Source organism: Trichomonas vaginalis, chromosome III, assembly GCF_026262505.1.
Source record: "Trichomonas vaginalis G3 chromosome III, whole genome shotgun sequence".
Classification (NCBI taxonomy): Eukaryota; Parabasalia; order Trichomonadida; family Trichomonadidae; genus Trichomonas; species Trichomonas vaginalis.
The window spans coordinates 25,970,725-25,989,925 of record NC_067205.1 but is presented as its reverse complement, the minus strand read 5'-3'; the positions used below and the strand labels follow the sequence as shown (position 1 = coordinate 25,989,925).

The window sequence follows — 19,201 nt, the reverse complement described above, 5'->3', positions numbered from 1 at the left end:
ATAGAATAAAAACCTTTTATATGTATGAAATGAACAATATACTCGACAAGGGTTTGAATGTAAAGCTAACGAATGAAAATATTGTTGAATTCACTGAGACAGGAGCTGTGTATAAAGATGTAGAACTACTGAACAAAAGAGCTAAGGGAAGAAGCAGGAACATGAACAAAGGGTGGAAGCCTATAAAAATTTATGTCAATGATGGCTCAGGAGGTTCAAACATAAAGTATGCAGAAAGTTATAGAGTTTATGCTCTCAAAGGTGAAAAGCCTTCATTTAAGAACAGCTATTCTAACGCATATCCTCAAAAGCTAACGGATGGGGAAGTGGATGATATGAATGACAGCAAAAATATTAACAGAAATGGCGACAGAGATGCATGGAATTTGTTTACCATCAGTCAATTGAAGGTTAAACTTTAAAACAATGTTGGTCGTTCCCATGGAATATTTTTGACTTTAATGGTATTAGTCATGATATGAATCTCAAGGTATGAACGAGGAGAGATGAGAGACTTATATGCTTCCCAAATTTCTTCAAAAGGTAATGTTATACCTGACTGTTTCCAAATGAGTTCAATATCATAACGTGAGAAACCTTGAAGGATAACGAAGTCAGTTATGAGACGTTTTATGTTTAAAGCTAAAAACCTCCATGTTTGCATAAGTATTGCTACAGTTAAGTGGTAATGTCTGACTTTAGTAATGATGTTAGCTAATGGTGAGTCTGGTTTTGACACTAAACCTTTTCCGGCGAAGTCGTCACAAACGAGCAGAGTGTTTGAAGGATACTTTTTGAAGGGGTATTTTGAAAGTTTTGACAGAATGTAGTTTGTAAGTCGTTTCATATCGTAAACTCCTGAGTATTGACGTAAGTGGTGTTTGTCAATAATTCTTTCCATCTCCTCAGAAGTCTTTTGCATTCCTGACTGTATAAATTCAACGATGGCATAATATTTCCTCTTACGTCGAATGTAACGTTGAAGAAATTCAATGAGTTCACTGTCTGGAACTTTAACGACAGAGGCTTGAACTTTTGACATAAATGTTTTCGCTGTTGAGTCCATAGAGTCTGAAGTTGCTGATATAATGATTTGGTCATAGTAAGAGTCGTTTCCTAAACACTCTGTTATGAGTATATGACGAATGAGGTTAAATGTTTTACCTGAACCCATCTTTCCACAATAGAAATACACACCATTTGAACAGAACTCATAATCTTTGCTGAAAGGAAGAATAAGAGAAGAGTTAAGTTTGTCTGTAGTTTCATTCATGTCTTCATCTACGTCATGTATTAAATGCTTCATTTTATCTCCATTAAAAATGCAAGTCAGAAATATTCAGAACATAGCACCGAGTCTAACTGACAAGAGTATAAAGATATACTATGAACATGTTATGATGAAACCAACCAAAATTCAAGAAAGTCAGTATACTTATGAATATCCAAGACACTGGGTAGAGTATGTAGGAGGTGAGAAAGCTATTGAAATCAGACAGGTTCGAAGTATTCCAGCAGGAAGAACAATATTATTGAAGAACTTTAATGTTTTGAGATATAATGATGAAACAAAGAAGCAAGATAGTTTTCCTGTTGCTGTGTATGTGAACTTAGATACAGGAGATGACATGAAAGTTTTTAATACAAAGCTTCAAACGGTAGTGAGAGAACAACTGACTGCGGAAGGACATCCATTACCTTCAGAAGTTACCATAGCATATAATTTTGAAACAAACTCAATAGATTTTAAAGTCGTCTCTGCAAAGAAGTCAGGTTTTACATTTAATGAAGCAGATGTATATTCGAATGAAAACTTCAAAGCTATTGCATGGTTAGATAATGACGATTGCTTTAAGAAAATATTTAAATACAGTGACTCAACGATGTCAATAGATGACCTTCGTGGAATGTTACCATCGACGTTTACAGTTGAAGGTTCAGCAGGATTGCTTACAAGATTGTCAATTGGTGGTATTTGGTCTCGTGAGAACATTGTTATAAAATCCAGTATAAGTGAATTTGCTGAAGAATCTATATTATGTCTTTCAAACTACATGTATTCGCCGCCGAAGCATTATAGTATAACAAACTTTGTCAGTAAGTTTAACATAAGACTTGTCGAACCTTCTTCAATGAAAGATGTTGTGCTACCTAAAGATGGAAAGGATGGACTCATTATTGAAATGATTTTAATAGCATATTAAATGAGCTTGTTCTTGAAGGTCATTCATGATGAAATAACTGTTGTAGAAGATGTTAGCAATTGTTCAGACATTTTGAAGCGTATAGATGAGATAAGAAAGAAGTTAGATAGACCGCAAAGTGGTGAGGGCGAAGCCCGTGAGAACGCTTATGTTTCATTGACTTTCTCCAGTAACGAGAACTTTTATGAGATAATATTGAAGAGAGATGATTTTAATATGGTGTAAATGGTAGCTTGGGCAGCTTTAGGCGCAATGGGAACAAAAGCATTAGCATTTGGAGCAAAAGCACTTGGAGCTTATGACGCAGTAAATAAAATGAGTGGAGGAAGGGTTTCGAAGACATTAGATGCAAATAAAGGGAAGATTGGAGGCTGGGTTGCAAAGAAGTTAAGATTAAATAAAATAGGGCTCATAAATAAAGCATCCAATTTGGTTGCGACTGAGTCAGAAAATGCTTTAGGAAAGGACGATGAGTTTGCAAAACACGCAAAAGACTTTAATGACCAGATGAAAGGTGAAACAATGCATTTAAATAGATTCGATGGAACTAAAGAAAATGTTTCTTCTCCACCAGTAGTTCTTCCGTATGGTCCCTATGGAATGTATGGAAACCCTTACGAAAGACCATTTGACCCATTGACTGGTGGAAGTAACTGGTATCATTACGGACGAAGAAGAAAGACAGTCAAGTTGGAGACAGACGTGAAGAAAGCAACTAAAAAGAAACCAAGGAAGAGAGTTATAAAGCAATGAATTCAACAGGGTGAAAAAACAGGTGAAAAAAGAGGTGAGATCTCACCACTTCACCTAAATTTATTTTTGTGCTATGTTTTCATACGTGTGAGGGTGGTGATATCATTTATTTTTAGGTTTATTTTTATTTTATTTTTTTTATAAATGACAGAACAAAAGCAACTCATACAAATCGAAAAATATAACAAACATACATTTAAACATTTATTCTTCCTTCCTGAGTATAACATGTTCTTTACACTTCATCCTAGACCAGTTGACTATACATTGACTGTGTATAAAGATTGTCATGGTAGTTTTATAAAAACTTATGATGATGAAGGTAAGTTAACAAGACTATGCATTTCAAAACTTGAGAAACTTTATGACTTCAAGTATGACTACAATAGAGTTAACATTGACGATGAAGATATAGAAGAAAATTTATGAGAACGTTTATTTTTTCATTAGTGAGTTCGTTAGTGAGGTGAAGTGGTTGGCGGCTTTGTAAATATTTAAGGTTAAGTTAGTGTTGTCATTTGTGTTGTAAAATATACGTTAGCGGTTTTGTAAAGTGTCAAATTCACATATAATGGGTAAGGTGGAACACAGTGCCACCATACCCAACTAACCCATACTAACTGAAGATCTCCCAATTAATCCATTAACTGGAACAAATTACACGCCAAATCAAATGTATCAGCTGAAACCGAAATACACAAATGCAGATACAGAAAGGTTGTGGCAAATATGGGATACAGATACAGGCATGACCGCTGTTGACACATTCACAGCGTAATAATAAACATAATTTTTTAATTTCATTTTTAACAAGTTTTTTTAAATGTATGTAATGAATAATTCATTAGAATATGATAATGCACATTGTAACAGAATAGAACAATCACCAAATTTTTTTTTAAATTAAAAAAATAAAAGTAAAAAGTATAAAGTAATCTAACCAAAAAAGATATTTAAAAGAAATTTGGAAAAAACAGAATAAGGATAATGATATTATTTTAGATACACAATCGATGTACTGAAGAATAATCCGGTAAAATGATGATATAAAATTAGATTATTTTACAAGTAGGTAAAAGAATAAAACTATAATATAAAATAAATGAAGTTTAATGAAACAATAAAGGTTAAATAAATAATAAAGATTTTTATTTTATATCAGTATTGAGAAGAAGTAACAGCTGACACTTGGTAGACAACTTCTTTATGTCTAGAAAATTCTATCTTGCCTTTTATTTTTTTCTCGCTGTGAAACGTATTCGGTCTTTTTTTTAAAAATTAATTTTTTGTTAGAGATAAGAGCTAAAACTCGGTAAACAACTTCTTTATGTCTAGAAAATTCTATCTTGCCTTTTATTTTTTTCTCGCTGTGAAACGTATTCGGTCTTTTTTTTAAAAATTAATTTTTTGTTAGAGATAAGAGCTAAAACTCGGTAAACAACTTCTTTATGTCTAGAAAATTCTATCTTGCCTTTTATTTTTTTCTCGCTGTGAAACGTATTCGGTCTTTTTTTTAAAAATTAATTTTTTGTTAGAGATAAGAGCTAAAACTCGGTAAACAACTTCTTTATGTCTAGAAAATTCTATCTTGCCTTTTATTTTTTTCTCGCTGTGAAACGTATTCGGTCTTTTTTTTAAAAATTAATTTTTTGTTAGAGATAAGAGCTAAAACTCGGTAAACAACTTCTTTATGTCTAGAAAATTCTATCTTGCCTTTTATTTTTTTCTCGCTGTGAAACGTATTCGGTCTTTTTTTTAAAAATTAATTTTTTGTTAGAGATAAGAGCTAAAACTCGGTAAACAACTTCTTTATGTCTAGAAAATTCTATCTTGCCTTTTATTTTTTTCTCGCTGTGAAACGTATTCGGTCTTTTTTTTAAAAATTAATTTTTTGTTAGAGATAAGAGCTAAAACTCGGTAAACAACTTCTTTATGTCTAGAAAATTCTATCTTGCCTTTTATTTTTTTCTCGCTGTGAAACGTATTCGGTCTTTTTTTTAAAAATTAATTTTTGTTAGAGATAAGAGCTAAAACTCGGTAAACAACTTCTTTATGTCTAGAAAATTCTATCTTGCCTTTTTTTTTTTTCTCGCTGTGAAACGTATTCGGTCTTTTTTTTAAAAATTAATTTTTTGTTAGAGATAAGAGCTAAAACTCGGTAAACAACTTCTTTATGTCTAGAAAATTCTATCTTGCCTTTTATTTTTTTCTCGCTGTGAAACGTATTCGGTCTTTTTTTTAAAAATTAATTTTTTGTTAGAGATAAGAGCTAAAACTCGGTAAACAACTTCTTTATGTCTAGAAAATTCTATCTTGCCTTTTATTTTTTTCTCGCTGTGAAACGTATTCGGTCTTTTTTTTAAAAATTAATTTTTTGTTAGAGATAAGAGCTAAAACTTTGCAGACAACTCCCCCATGTCTAGCAAATTTAACATTCGTCTCCTATTTTTATATATTTGGTTTAGAATGTTCGAAAATGCGTAATATGGTCATTAATATTAATTGAAAAGAACCTTGAATTAATTCAATCTGATCTCACAAAATATTTTAAATTACAAACTTTGTAGTTTGAATAGATAATTAGTATTAACCTCAAATAACTAGTTTATTTTTGAATAAAAATTATTTGAATTCATTCAATTTTGTGAATTTTCCTTCAAAAATCAAGTTTAAATATCTTATTTGCCATATAATTATAAATACAATGAAACATATTCGAAATTGAAAAGAATGACTTTTTCTGTTCTTTCAATCATTCAATTTGAATTTTGCAATATTGGATTTCCCATTAAATAGCTATTAAAAACAACAAGCAATTTAACTTACATTTAAATTTATTTGTGTTATATTCAATCTTCTCAAAACTTATAATTTTCGGCTATAGCATGATTATATGCTATATAATATAATAAACCTATAATAGTATCATTCTTTCAATTATTTGAAGAGAAAACCGAAAAAATCTATTTTCGGTCTATAACATTCTCAAATTTTGATCGCATATGAGAAAATCAAGAAAAATTTTATATTTGAATATTACAATTCTTTCTATAATATGCTAAGTTTTCATAAGTTGAACATAAATTTCTTTTCAGAATAAATCTCAAAAGTGAAATATTTATTCGTTTACATTATACATATGAGAAATTATAATTATTCAATTTCGATTTGAATTACTTTCAATTTCATTTTTCTTCAAAAGTTCCAATTAATGCATTTTAATATGGTAAAATTCATACGTCTTTACAAAATAACTGAAGTCATAAGCAAAATCCTTTTCCCTTTTTTTATTGCTGACTATAGAATAGCAAATATTGTTACTAATAATTAATGAAAAAGCAACAATAAATTCAAATATTTTTTTCAAAATTAATATTGTTCATTTATTCATATGTTAACAATTATAATTCAAGTATCTTTATTATGTCCAAATAGAATTGAGTCTTATAAAAGTTCAAAATTTAAATAAGAATAATTCTTAGTATGTTTTAATCATGCATTACTTGAAAGAGTATATTGTTGATTATCATGAATTGAACTTTATATATATTCATCAATGAGATGATAGATTATATATTACTTTGAATAAATGAACATTGTTGATAGTATTGTTCATATTCTTGGTTTTCTGAAACTTAGAATAGATTATGACGGTTTGTCTGATAGATAAAACAATGCTATGCAATATACAAATGAAAATACTTAAATCAGGTGCAATCAGAGGATATTGCTCAACTTCACAAAATATACTCAATAAACAATAGGCAGCTAGCTCGAAATGCTTTGCAAAGAGTGGCGGGAACTGCCAGACCCATTATTATTGGTAGAATTTATATTAAATATAGAAGAAAATATCAAAAATCATAAATGTTTTGATGAAATGATTGTCAAAATGTGTGAAACCAGATCCCTTGCTTTAAAATGGGAAATTCTAAATAATGTTTAATAGATATATACTACTTGCAAGCTCTATTTTTACTGTAATGATGTAAGACTTCAAAATAACGGTTTTTTTGAAATAGATAAAATCTCGCAAAATTATGTATAGAGGTGTGCCTCCTGTCGTCTCTAAATATCTTGATATTGAAGAGCGAAGGAAGATATACGGATATCACGAAGAACACCTTTCAAAATCAAAACCAATAATCGATACTTCGCGTCCTCCTGAAGTTCCACGCCTTATTATACATGAAAGGAATCGTGCAATATTGCGAGAAAAACAAAAAGCTAATGATTATTCGAATTTGTACTATGTTAGAGATTTAAGGAAGTCAAACATGCGTGTAAGATCATTAACATATGGTGGATCACAAACATCTAGAGATGTTGTTTCCGAACCATCATGGCTTCAAACTCTAGAAATGTGCGAGAAAAAAGTTTCTTTCATTCCTGACAAAAGAAAGTCATCTACCATCGAAAAAAGAACGTACGTGCAAAATAAAGATTTGTTCGGTGAAGGAAACTCGAAAATACACGATGATGACGGATTTTCCGTTATTGACGAAATTCCTGTCCTCAGAACCTCAAGATCAAAGACATCAGCGCGAACCGCACGTAAAAGTCCGCCTCGTACTAATAAGCAAGAAACAACTAAAAACTCTTCACCAAAAAAGGTTAAAGTTACAAAAAAGAGCCAATCATCATTATCAATGAGCCAAAAGTCATCTCGATCTACAACAAAAAGTCAGCAATCTCATTCACCACAAAAAACATCACCTAAAAAGGTTAATAAAAAATCTCCTGAAAAACAAAGCGATGTTAAAGAATTTCCAACCCCACCACCAGAAAAAGTTGCAGAAGTTCCTCAAAACAATACAGAAATTGAAGAAAAGAAGCGAATTAATTTCGAAATGAAGAAGGAGCAGCCGCCAAAACCAACACCAGTTGAATCATTCTCTCTTACAGATGCTATCAATCGAACAATGAGTAAAAACCAACCACAAAATACTTCTACCGGAAATTTGGAACAACCTCAAGAAAAAAGCTCAGAAAAACTTCATAAAGAAAAAGAAGAATCGTTCAATAGCGGTTTTAGTGGAAGTTTTTCAACAGAAAACAAAGTCAATAAAGGAGAATCGGATATTCGTACGAATAGAAAGCTTGAGAGTGGACAAAATATGTCGAGATCAAACCAGGCATCTACGTTTGATAGTAGTTTTGCATCAAGCAAAGTTTCAGATAAAAATGAAAAATCATCAGTCTTAAATCAGCCTCCACCAGCTACTGATAAGTCAAATGATAATTTTGAAGATGATTTCAGCAATTCCCATCAAGAAAATCAATCTTCAAAGAAAGATGAAAATAATTTATTGTTAAAGAATAAGTCAGAGAGTTCTAAAGCGTTTGACTCTGGATTTGGTGAGTTTGAAGATGGAAATTCAGCATCAAACAAAGAAAAATCGGGAACAAATAATAATCACATGAAACTTTCATTAACTGAAGCCATAAACAGCAAACTAAATGCAGAAGATAGCCAGAAGACTCCATCTCTTTCACTTGCAAGCGAATTTGACAAAGCTTTTCAGTCAGAAAACCAAAGAGAAAGTTCATTGAAGCCAACGAAACAAGAAGATGAAAAAGATGATTTTGATGATGATTTCGGATCAAATACTGGTAATTTCTCTAAAGAAAACTCTGCAATTCATTTCGGAAACGATGAAGAAAAGCCAAAGGCAGAAGAACCAATGGATGATTCACTTGCTGATGCTTTAGAAAATGCAATTAGTGCTTCTTTATCTGGAGATAACTTTGAAGATTCATTCAACTAAATTTTTGTTATTGACAGAATGAATTTCTATAATTTGTTCTTATCTTTCATAAAATATAGATTTGTTTTATTGTTTCAATTCTAGAATTTTTTTTATAACTCAGCAAGTTACATTCTCATGAGTTCTAGAATCTCCAAGATTTGGAATAATTCTATCAATGAGTAAGATACTTATCTCAATAGCGCATTAATCACAGTAGGAATTTTAACTATATATAGCACAAAAAGACTTACAGTTGTCCTAGAATGCTCACTTTCTCTTAGAAACATCTATAAAAATAACTCTTGAAAATTCATCCGTATAAAACTATGTCTGATATCTGAACGAAGATATGATAAGATGAATACCTCTACTTTGAAACATGAAACACATTGATAAAAAAAATACAACGATGTTTAAAATATAATATCGATATAATTTAGTAACAAAAAAATAAAAATAAATAAATAAAATTCTAATATCTTTCTGGTTCTTTCATATTCAAAACTGATGGGTCAAACAAGGAAGTTTCTCTAAAATCTCTTGCCAGAAGCCTTGCGTATTTCTTTTCTTCTTCAGAAGTTGCCAAGCAGCACAGAACAATGGCTCTGATGACCTGTGATGGTTTGTCGTCGTCAGGAATTTCGACTTCTTGAATTGAGAGGAAATTTTTATCCGAAATTCTGCTTCCCCACTGAAGATGAGAAGTTTCGTTCATTGCCTTTGATCTGAGTGATTCATTCTCTATTCCTTCTGCAGCATTGATAACTGCTTTGAGTGCAACAGAAAGGAACTCTTTGAAGTTCTCGAAACTCAAAGTTTGGTTCAAATCATTGTATGTTTCCAAAAATGGTAAAAATGATTCAATTATTGCATTTTCAACACCTCTGAACACGGCAATGATGATTTTACTGCGGAACATTTGAAGGAGATTGTTGATCTGCGAATAATACTTTTCACATTCCTCTTCAATGATTTTTGTAACAAATTTGACATTTTGTCTCTCAAATTTGAACATTTTCCTCGTAAATGAGCCGCAGCTTGTCCAGATTGTATCAAATAATTTGTTTTTGACAACAATTCCGCTTTGTATTTCAAAAGATTTGATACAAAAATTAATTGAAGAGACATAACAATTTAACGGGTCAGAGATATCAGGGTCAACATTGTACTTCTTCTTTGTCAAGTCTACGAACTGTTTCCATTGATTTTTCATCAGAACAAAGTCATTTAAAACGACATAACTCTGAGGAATGGAAATTTCACGGGGAATGTTGTATTTCTCGTGAATAATTTTGTATGTCTTTGTTTCAATCAATGAAAAGAGCTGATTGAAGTACAATCTGGCCGTAGCAGAAGTCAATGTTGCATAAGAAGTCAAAATGTCGTTCATTATTGATTCGACGAACTGTAGATTATCAAGGAATTTAACAGTATCATTAAATATCCTGAATAAGTCGAAAACTGATGAACTTGCCAAATCATCTTTCATAATCACTGAAAAATCATCAACTTCTACAGCTCTTGTTGTCCATTCAATTAAACTTGGACCAAACTCAGTCAGCCAGTTCAGAACAGTCTTAACAAACAAAGTTTCCGGTGACATATGTTTTTCAGATCCGAAAATTCGCCAAACAGTGCGGTAAACACCGAGAAATTGGAATGTCTGGTCTGTACTTGGTATCGGATCGTGATTACAGAAGGATTTGGCGATGCTATACGCTATGCTGGCGAAATCTTTTCGAATTGATTCGGAATGATTTGCAAAATTAGGCAATGTCGATGTTGTGAAGAATGCGGTGAGTTTCTCTGACCTCAACAACATGACTTTCATGGCGTTTATCATTGATTTTATGTCGACATCGACCCAAGGAATTCCATTTTTGGAAATAACAGGGTCAAACTCCAAATTCGATGCAACAGAAAATAGTGGCATTACTTCACTTCTCGCCTCTTTCATTGTTGGTACGAATTTGAGTGTATTTATGACAGAATTGAAAATATTAACAATTGCGTCACTCATAATGGACTGAAAGTACTCTTCAATGGTGTTTGGATCATGGATAAATGAGAGTATGATGAGTAATTGAGTAATAGCTGGTTTTTCGATCACATCTGGTTTAGATAACGCGTTCATGATCAATTTTGGAACTTTATTCTTTAGGGATTGGAAAATTGATTCCAAACTTTGCTGTTCCTCATCAATAACTTTGCATTTCTGAGTTATTGCGTAACAAGTTAATAAAATCGGAACAAAAGCTTCCAAAAACGATCCAGAGGATGTCCAGCAGATTTCTAAGTCATTAAGTATACGGAAATAGATATAAGAAACCGGAATTCCATGCTTTAATGCGAAATCTACAATAAATGTGTAAAATTGAATCGGAGGCTTCTCTCCCATGTCCTTAAACCACTCATTTATCATTGCTGATATAGCAAAGTCAATGCAATTGTCGCTGGAACATTCAGATCCGAAGAATTTGTGAGATAATGGAATTCTATTTTTCAATTCAAAGAAAGAAGTGTCCAAAGAGTAGATGATTTTGGCTCCATTGAACTTGAATTCACCATCTCTGTGTTGGTTTGTCATCAATGATTGAAATTCAATCTCAAAAATTGGATTTTTTTGGTCATTGGCCGTAGTTATTGAAATTCTTCCTCCTGATTTCTCCACGGCAGGAAGAATCATCTCTGTTGTGACGTCTTCAAGCGGAATTGCGATTTTCTTCTTGAGATAATGAATAATTGCGAAAAGTTTGTTGTTTTTAAGGATTTCTTGGGTATTCGCGTTGAAAGAAAGCAAAATCAATGCTTTTCCTTTCGGATTTTTGTTGAAGTAATATTTCGAAATTTGTTTTGATGTATAGAGCAAAATTTGGATTGCGTCTTGACGGTAGCCGACTGGATCGTCTTCCATCTGCTTGTCAGTGTATATCCAGTGCTTGTCGACCATTGCGGCCCTTTCGTGAAGGAATAAATCTGTTTCAACAAAATTTTTGTATTTCTTGTAAGAAGGACATGTTTTTGGCATTTGGTCTTTCTTAAGATGAAGTATACTTCTGAAATTGTGTCTTACTTTTGTTTCTGTGATTTTGGGTTGATGATAAATGGATTTTAAGAAACAAGCTTCGAAAATCTGGTAGAATGAGTTTAGTTCATCGCCTTTCAATGTCGTTTTGAGGTATTTGACCAGTGTATTTCGGAGATCACTGAAGGTATTATACAAACAAAGCTTTGGTGAGTTAAATATGGCGTATTGGTATAATTTGGATAGTTCTTTTTGCTTGGAGTCTTTAGTATTAGGCATAAACGCAACCATATCAACGAATTCCACCAAAAACCGATAAAATGTATATGGTGTTAATGGTTCTGAGTATAAATCATCTGTTATTTTAGGTGTGTCGGAGTATCTTGAATAGTATTGAAACAAATATCTAAAGTTCATGGATTGGACTTCAAATTTTTGATAAAAAGTAAGTCCGTTCGCATTGAGAATGTATGTATTTGGATCTATAAACAATTCGTACAGTTTATATGAGAATGAATGGAAAAGCATGTCGACATTTTTATTTTGATTTATTAAAACTGGCTTCGACAGCATCGACATTCCTTGATATAGAAGGCTTTCTTCGGAATATTGCTTTTCTTTCAGCGAAATATTATTGTAATCATATAAAGTTACTTCTAAAAAGTCGTTTATGTGTTTCATATCATTTCTGATTAAAAAGAATGCAAAAGTATATTTATTTGTGTAAAATATCGATTTAGAAGCCGTACTAATGCTAAGCTTAGCTAAATTCTGTGAACATCTCTTGATCTAGGATTGAATGATTTGAAATTAATTATTTGAAACTAAATTGATCAGAATATTATGGGTAGTAATCAATAGTAAGCGTTAATAACTGATAATATAAAAAATCAACGATCTTTTATGAAAAGTAGTAGATGAGTGCGGGTTGTGTGACTTTTTTTGTTGCATCTATATATAGACGATGCATTAAAATATATTTATTTATAAATCATTAAAAAATTAACATTAATTTTAAAATAATTTATTTTTTATCTTTTATAAAATAATCTATATATAGATGATGTCAGATATTCCGCGATTAATTAAACATTGTTTAAATCCTGAATGGGTTAAACTTCAATTTAAAAATGAAGATTGTGAATTATTAAATGAATATGAAAGCCAAAATAAGCTAATGAGGTATAAATATAATGATAAAGAATATTTAATTTCATGGAATCAATGGAGTCATAATCAAAGACCTCATAAACGAGAAGAAGAAATTGAAAATAATGAAATGGAAATCATTGATGACATTAAAGAGGATGGAATTCCTAAATTTTGTAGAAAAACCTTTAGAACTAAGTTAGGAGCATATAAACGTAGAGTATTAAATCCTGAATATCTTAAACATCAATTTAAAAAGGAAGACTGTGAATTATTAAACGCTAATGAATATGAAAATGCAAAATCAAAACTGAGATATAAATATATTGGAAGTGATGAAAGGTGTAAAGATAAAGATAAAGTTTATTCAGTTTCATATAATAACTGGCACACGTTAGGGATAAGAAAACATTTAGGAGATTATGGTAAAAGTTCTGAATTCTTCAAATCTAGTATGTACGAGAGAATAAAAGAAATCAGATATAATTATCATTCATGAATGAAAAATAAACTTCTTACGAAAAATTAAAACTTAGTTATGTTTATTATTTTATTTTTTTATTTTGTATGAAATGAGTGTCAAAACTAACAACGTTAAAAAATTAGGATTCACAAACGAGGAAATAAAGGATATATTAGAGGAGGCGGGTTATGAAGTTAATAAATATTATTTAAGAAATTGTCAAAAATTCGCAGAGTTTTTAAATGATTTAGATTATGATGGAAAAATGAATAAAGATGATGTTATAAATTTTTTATATCCCACATCTGAAGAAGAAAAACCTAAAGAACCTGATGTTTTCCCTGAATATTATGAAGAACGGATTAAAGATGATGAATATGATGAAATTGAAAGACTGGAAAAAATAAGAGATGAAATAGATGAAAAAATTAAGGAATTAAGAGAAGTTGAAAAATATAATGAAAATGAAGTAGAGGGTTTAATGAATATCCCAGCTTCAGAATCAGCAGTTCAAAAATCTCATGAAGAAAGATATAAAAATTATGTCTCAGAATCAACACAAAATTTATTAGATGGTGAAATAGACGAAACACTTTCAGAAGAAGGTACTAAATTTATTCATAAACATAAGTTACAATTTATTGACGATGGAGATTATCCATGTATATTACTTTCACCTCCTCTTGATTCTGAAAAATTCAAAAAAGCACTGAAAAATGTAACATATGCAACAAATACGATTAAGAAAGAAGACCATGATATTTACACAAATTATTATTTAAATAAATGTACAGGTGTTGATAAAGTTTTTGATTTGTTAGATAAAATATCAAAAGAAACAATTGGTACATATAAAATTTTATGCGATTGTGGTTTCATTATTGAAGATACCAATAATGTTTCATATGAAAGAACAGCACCGAAGGAAGACGAAGTTGAAAAGTCTATACCATTCGTTATTAAGAACATAAAAGATATGAAAACTTATAAACATTATATTTATTCATTTATTTCAGAAAAAATGGAAGCAACCCATAAAACATCATCTCATCATTTTATAGCTATTCATACATTCCTTTTCAAAGTTGTGAAATTAAATAAGACAGGAATTAGATTTAATGTATCAGGGTACGCATTCTTGAGTAAATTAAAATGTATTCGTCACGTCGCAGATGATAAAAATTTATGTGTTCTTAATTCATTTTATGGACTTTAAAAAAATAAACTTTATTTTTATTTATTTTTTAATTTTTTATTCTTACATAAATGAACAAAAATGGAACAGCTAAAATGAATGATAATCAAATTAGAGCAGAAGGTAGAAGGTTATTTAAACGCTTCTATAACATTCCTGATGGTGTTAATCCTAAAACTCGTAGAAGTTATTTAAATGAAGCCATAGATGCATATGAAGGATTTGACATTTCATCAGAAAGTGAGAGTTAGCAAGAATGTTAAACGTTAATATTGATTTTATTATTGTGATCCTCAACCAGAAGACGTAGACATAAATAAGGTAGACTTTCCATTAGTGGATCAATAATGATAGATCCAGAATTTGAAACAGTAAATATTTTATTAACACAGAGTCCATGTGGAAAACTTCACGCTGACAGAATAACAGACGTTGAAGCACTCACGGATATAAAGTTTGTCCATTTGTAAAGAAGAAGTTTATTCTATCCGATGATCCAGAAAGGAAAAACCAAAGAAGATTTTTAAAACATTGTGAGAAATGTAAAGAAAATAATGGAAGATTAATTCAAGACGTTCAATTGCAAAACACACAACAACCATATGCACCACATATCACGAAACAGAAGATATATCAATGGCTATTAGCTCACAATTTGCAGGAATATTATAAACCAACAAGATATTATATTACTTTTGACTTCGAAACATTAGAGACTAAAGAAGAACTTCAACTTTCTGAATGTGCAACTTTGAACGCTTACTTAAAACCATTTATGGTATCATCAACTGTCAAAATAAAGCCGCAAACGGACTCTTTGAGTCCTGAAGGTCTTTCAGACCGAAGCGGCGAGGTCGTAGACCATGATAAAACATTTACGAGGAATTTTTGCTTAACATCAAGTGATTCGTTCATCTCTGATTGGATTGAATTTTTATTTTCAACCTGTTCATTAGTTGCTAAATCAAATATTGAACAATATGAAGAATTAATGAAGCCGCAAACGGACCAAACGGCGGGGACTTTGTCCCATACATTAAATGAAAAACAGAAGGAAGCGTTTAAAGAACTTCTAGATGAGGAATTCAATAAAGTGAATATCATAGGTTTTAATTCGGGAAAGTTTGATTTAAATTTAATTCTTCGTGATTTAAACACTGCAAAATGGAAAATAAAATCAATGCTGGGTTCTTCTTCTCAATTTAAGCAAATCATTGTAAAGAAAACAAACTGTCCATATGAATTAAGATTTATTGACATCAGAAATTATATAGCGGGTGGAACATTAGACCAATTCACTCAAGATTTCGGAAACAATAAATCACGTGTTAAATCCTTTTTCCCTTATCAATTCATCACATGGGAGAATTACGAAGATGAATTATATAAAGTGGAACCATTCACTCAAGATTCATTTTATTCAGCATTAACTCAAGAAACAATATCCGATTCAGATTATCAAATATATCTCAATGATGCTAAAAATTTTAAGAATAGATTAGAATATTTTATTCATTATTGCAATAAAGACGTTGAAATTATGATTGACCCAATTGATAAAATTATTGAAGAAACATTTGTTTATAAAATTGACATGCTTCATAATCTTTCTTTATCATCGAATGCATCAATGATTCGTTACGCGTTAGCATATAAGAACTTCAATCCTAACGAAACATATCCAGAAGAAGAAAATGTGGAATCAAGTTTTGAATTAACAAAAAAGTATTGGAAATATAAAATTGATTCATATAAGAAACAAGATGAAAAGCAGAAAGGATACTAAAAACAATGTTTCAATGGATGACTATCAATATTTTCACGATTTAATCCTTTCATCTAAATGCAAAATGTGTGGTAAAGCGTTTACATATGCTAATAAACCAACATTAGATAGAATCGATAATGAAAAACCACATAAAAGAAAATTGTCAGTTAATGTGTTGTTATTGCAATGTCGTAAAATCAAATAAAGATGAGGATGTTCAACGTTTAAGAATCAATTTAAGAAATTATACATTAAAAAATAATTTACCAATGACTCTAGATTCAGTTGAAGCGTATCACATCCTCCGTAATGGAATTACTGGTGGTTTATCAAATGTTCAACATAGAGTTAATCTTAAAGGAATCACACACATTAATAAACTTTCATATAATCCAGAAACTAAAACTGTATCAAATGAGGACACCACCAACATCATGACTCATTTCGTTGGTGTTGACTTTAATTCATTATATCCTTCATCATTTTCATCTAATCCTCATGATTTCATTCAATATACTGACCATAAAATGTATATGCCGGGAAGATTGAATGGTGTTATCATTTGTGATACAGCAACAAAGAAAGCAAAGCACTGGGAATTATTAAGAAGAAAAATACTTTATTCGTGGCTGAAGTAAAGGGTCACATTGATGAAAAATACATTAATGATTACATAAACTTTTTACCAATAATAAGAAACTTAGATATTATCACAGATGAAAAAACAATTGGCAGTTTTATGTATAATTACATGAAATCAAACAATCTACCAGTTGACCAGAAACAGAGAAAATTAACTCAGTTAGCATCAACACACAACCAATATCAACCATTTTCTTCTTATTATCTTTGGTATCTAATAGACAGATTTCATTTTATCATTGATGATATTCAATCAATTTTAACATTTACTAAAAACACTTGTTTTAATGAATTTGCGAACGAATTTATGAACGAAAGACAAAAGGCTGAATTAGAAGGAAATAAAGGAAAAAGTTTATTTTGCAAGATTTCACTTAATGGATCATATGGTTACGATGCAATGAATACACAAAATTACGCAAAGACTAAAATAATGAATGCACAGAAGGCACGCGTTGCATGTATGTCAAATAAGTTTAAAAACATAAGAGAAATAGGAGAGGATACGTATCAAGTGATGCTTAAAGATAGATTTTATAGATGTGATACATGTTTACAAGAGGCATTCTTCACTTTAGATAATGCTAAATACTGGTATTTGGTTTTCATTTATGATTTTATGTATAAATGCATGGATGTTAATCGTTTTCATTTCATTGAAGGTGATACTGATTCATCTTATTGGGCAATCGCTGGCGATCCAAGTCTTCCTAACACTCAAGCATTTCAAGCAATTGTAACCGATAAACAATTTTATGATAAAAACATTTACAAATTCGCACCTTTTGATTTCTTCTGTTTTAATGAGAAATTTAAACCTAAATTAAAGAATAAAGCTGAAGAAAAAGCACATGAGAAGAAGTTATTGGGTTTAGCAATTGAGAAACAAGGTGATAACATGGTTGCTTTATGCCCCAAGTGTTATACATCATTCAACGGTTCAATTGATGGAAGTGATTTTAAAAAGATTGCACAAAAAATGAAAGGTGTTAGTTTAAGACAAAATAAGCAATTAACACCTAAAAATTATTTGGATATAATAAATGATAAAGTGATATTTGATGGTCAGAATATTAATTTACAACTTAAAAATGGGTCAATGACTCGCTTAACAATCGGTAAGACTGCATTAACAGGAGCACACACTAAAGCTGTATGTTGTGAAAATGGATGTTGTATGCCATTTATTTAATACAATTTAAATTTTATTTTTAATAAAATGCCACAGAAGAGACAAAAGGAACCAAATCGATTTATACCAAATGGTTTTAACTTTCAGATTCCAAATAATCAACCGCAACGAATTTTTCAAATCCCACCACAGCATCAACAGCAGCAACGACCACCACCACCACCACCACAACGTCAACGGAGAAGAACATTCACCCCTGAAGAAAGAAATTTCAATAATTTGATGCGTCAACAAAATCAAGGTTTAGATTTTATCCGGGTAGTAATGGTATAACATATAAGGCATCCAAATTTAGATAGAAGATATACCGCTGAGATTCATATTTTACCTAATAATACGGTTAATTTTGCTGGATTTTATGATCATCATCAGGAAATCTGGACTCCACCATTTGATACCGTTTTAGAAGGAGGAACCGTTAATGATGCGATTCAATATGTAAATAATGGTTTTGATACTATGATTCAAAGAGGTGGGCACCCCTAAAACATTTATTTTATTTTTATATAAATGGATAACGCAGATTTAGAAAATTTAATTGATGATTTAGTATTTAATCAAAAATTTCTTAGTTATTATGAATTAAAATCATATCTCCAAAAATATAATAACAATATAACGGGTGATGATATGCATGAATACTATTATCCATATTATAAAAATGCAGTTTTGAAATATCATGATAAAATAATTTCTAAAATTAAAGACAAAATTAAAGAAGGAAAATATACAAAGGAAAAAACTAAATCACAACTTAAACAGTTGAAAGATTTCAAAAATAAAGTATTAACAGAAGAAGATATTGATGAATTATATAAATTATATAATCCTGAGCCGCAAAAGCAAAAGGAGCAAAAACAAAAGAAGAAAAACGCCCAGGTCCTTCAGACCATAAATGAAGCACAAGCTTTAGTTTATGATTCATTAGTTAAACCATATTCAGCCCAACTTTTAAATGAAGATCAACTTTTGGAATTCATCCTTCAACATAAACTCGAAGCGGGAAAGTATATCAAACCTTTATATACAGCATATTTAAAACAAATGAATAGAATACATC

General features: G+C 30.6%; 4 protein-coding genes across 4 annotated transcripts, besides 4 other annotated features; 2 read left to right on the top strand and 2 right to left on the bottom strand.

The window, feature by feature from the left end:
• Window positions 1–3,563: part of a mobile genetic element that runs on past the window's edge.
• Window positions 21–422, top strand: TVAGG3_0765960 (uncharacterized protein; the record flags this gene model as incomplete). The annotated part of the gene is made up of 1 exon (XM_001300456.2): window positions 21–422. One exon carries the CDS (start codon window positions 21–23, stop codon window positions 420–422), a length of 402 nt encoding a protein of 133 aa, XP_001300457.2.
• A 434-nt stretch (window positions 3,564–3,997) lies between the features above and the next one.
• Window positions 3,998–4,026: a mobile genetic element.
• Window positions 4,027–5,099: 1,073 nt separating this feature from the next.
• Window positions 5,100–5,937: a mobile genetic element.
• A 907-nt stretch (window positions 5,938–6,844) lies between these two features.
• TVAGG3_0765920 (uncharacterized protein) lies at window positions 6,845–8,757 on the top strand (the record flags this gene model as incomplete). The annotated part of the gene is made up of 1 exon (XM_001300459.1): window positions 6,998–8,393. A coding segment is annotated over one exon (1,396 nt), but the record flags the coding sequence as incomplete, so codon positions are not given.
• A 393-nt stretch (window positions 8,758–9,150) lies between these two features.
• TVAGG3_0765910 (uncharacterized protein) lies at window positions 9,151–12,410 on the bottom strand (the record flags this gene model as incomplete). Its single annotated transcript, XM_001326823.2, has 1 exon — window positions 9,180–12,311. One exon carries the CDS (start codon window positions 12,309–12,311, stop codon window positions 9,180–9,182), a length of 3,132 nt encoding a protein of 1,043 aa, XP_001326858.1.
• Window positions 12,411–13,379: 969 nt separating this feature from the next.
• Window positions 13,380–13,880: a mobile genetic element.
• Window positions 13,881–15,298: 1,418 nt separating this feature from the next.
• Window positions 15,299–15,643, bottom strand: TVAGG3_0765890 (uncharacterized protein; the record flags this gene model as incomplete). Its single annotated transcript, XM_051245801.1, has 1 exon — window positions 15,299–15,643. The coding sequence occupies one exon, from the start codon at window positions 15,641–15,643 to the stop codon at window positions 15,299–15,301; it is 345 nt and encodes a 114-aa protein (XP_051092388.1).
• Between the last annotated feature and the right edge of the window lie 3,558 nt (window positions 15,644–19,201).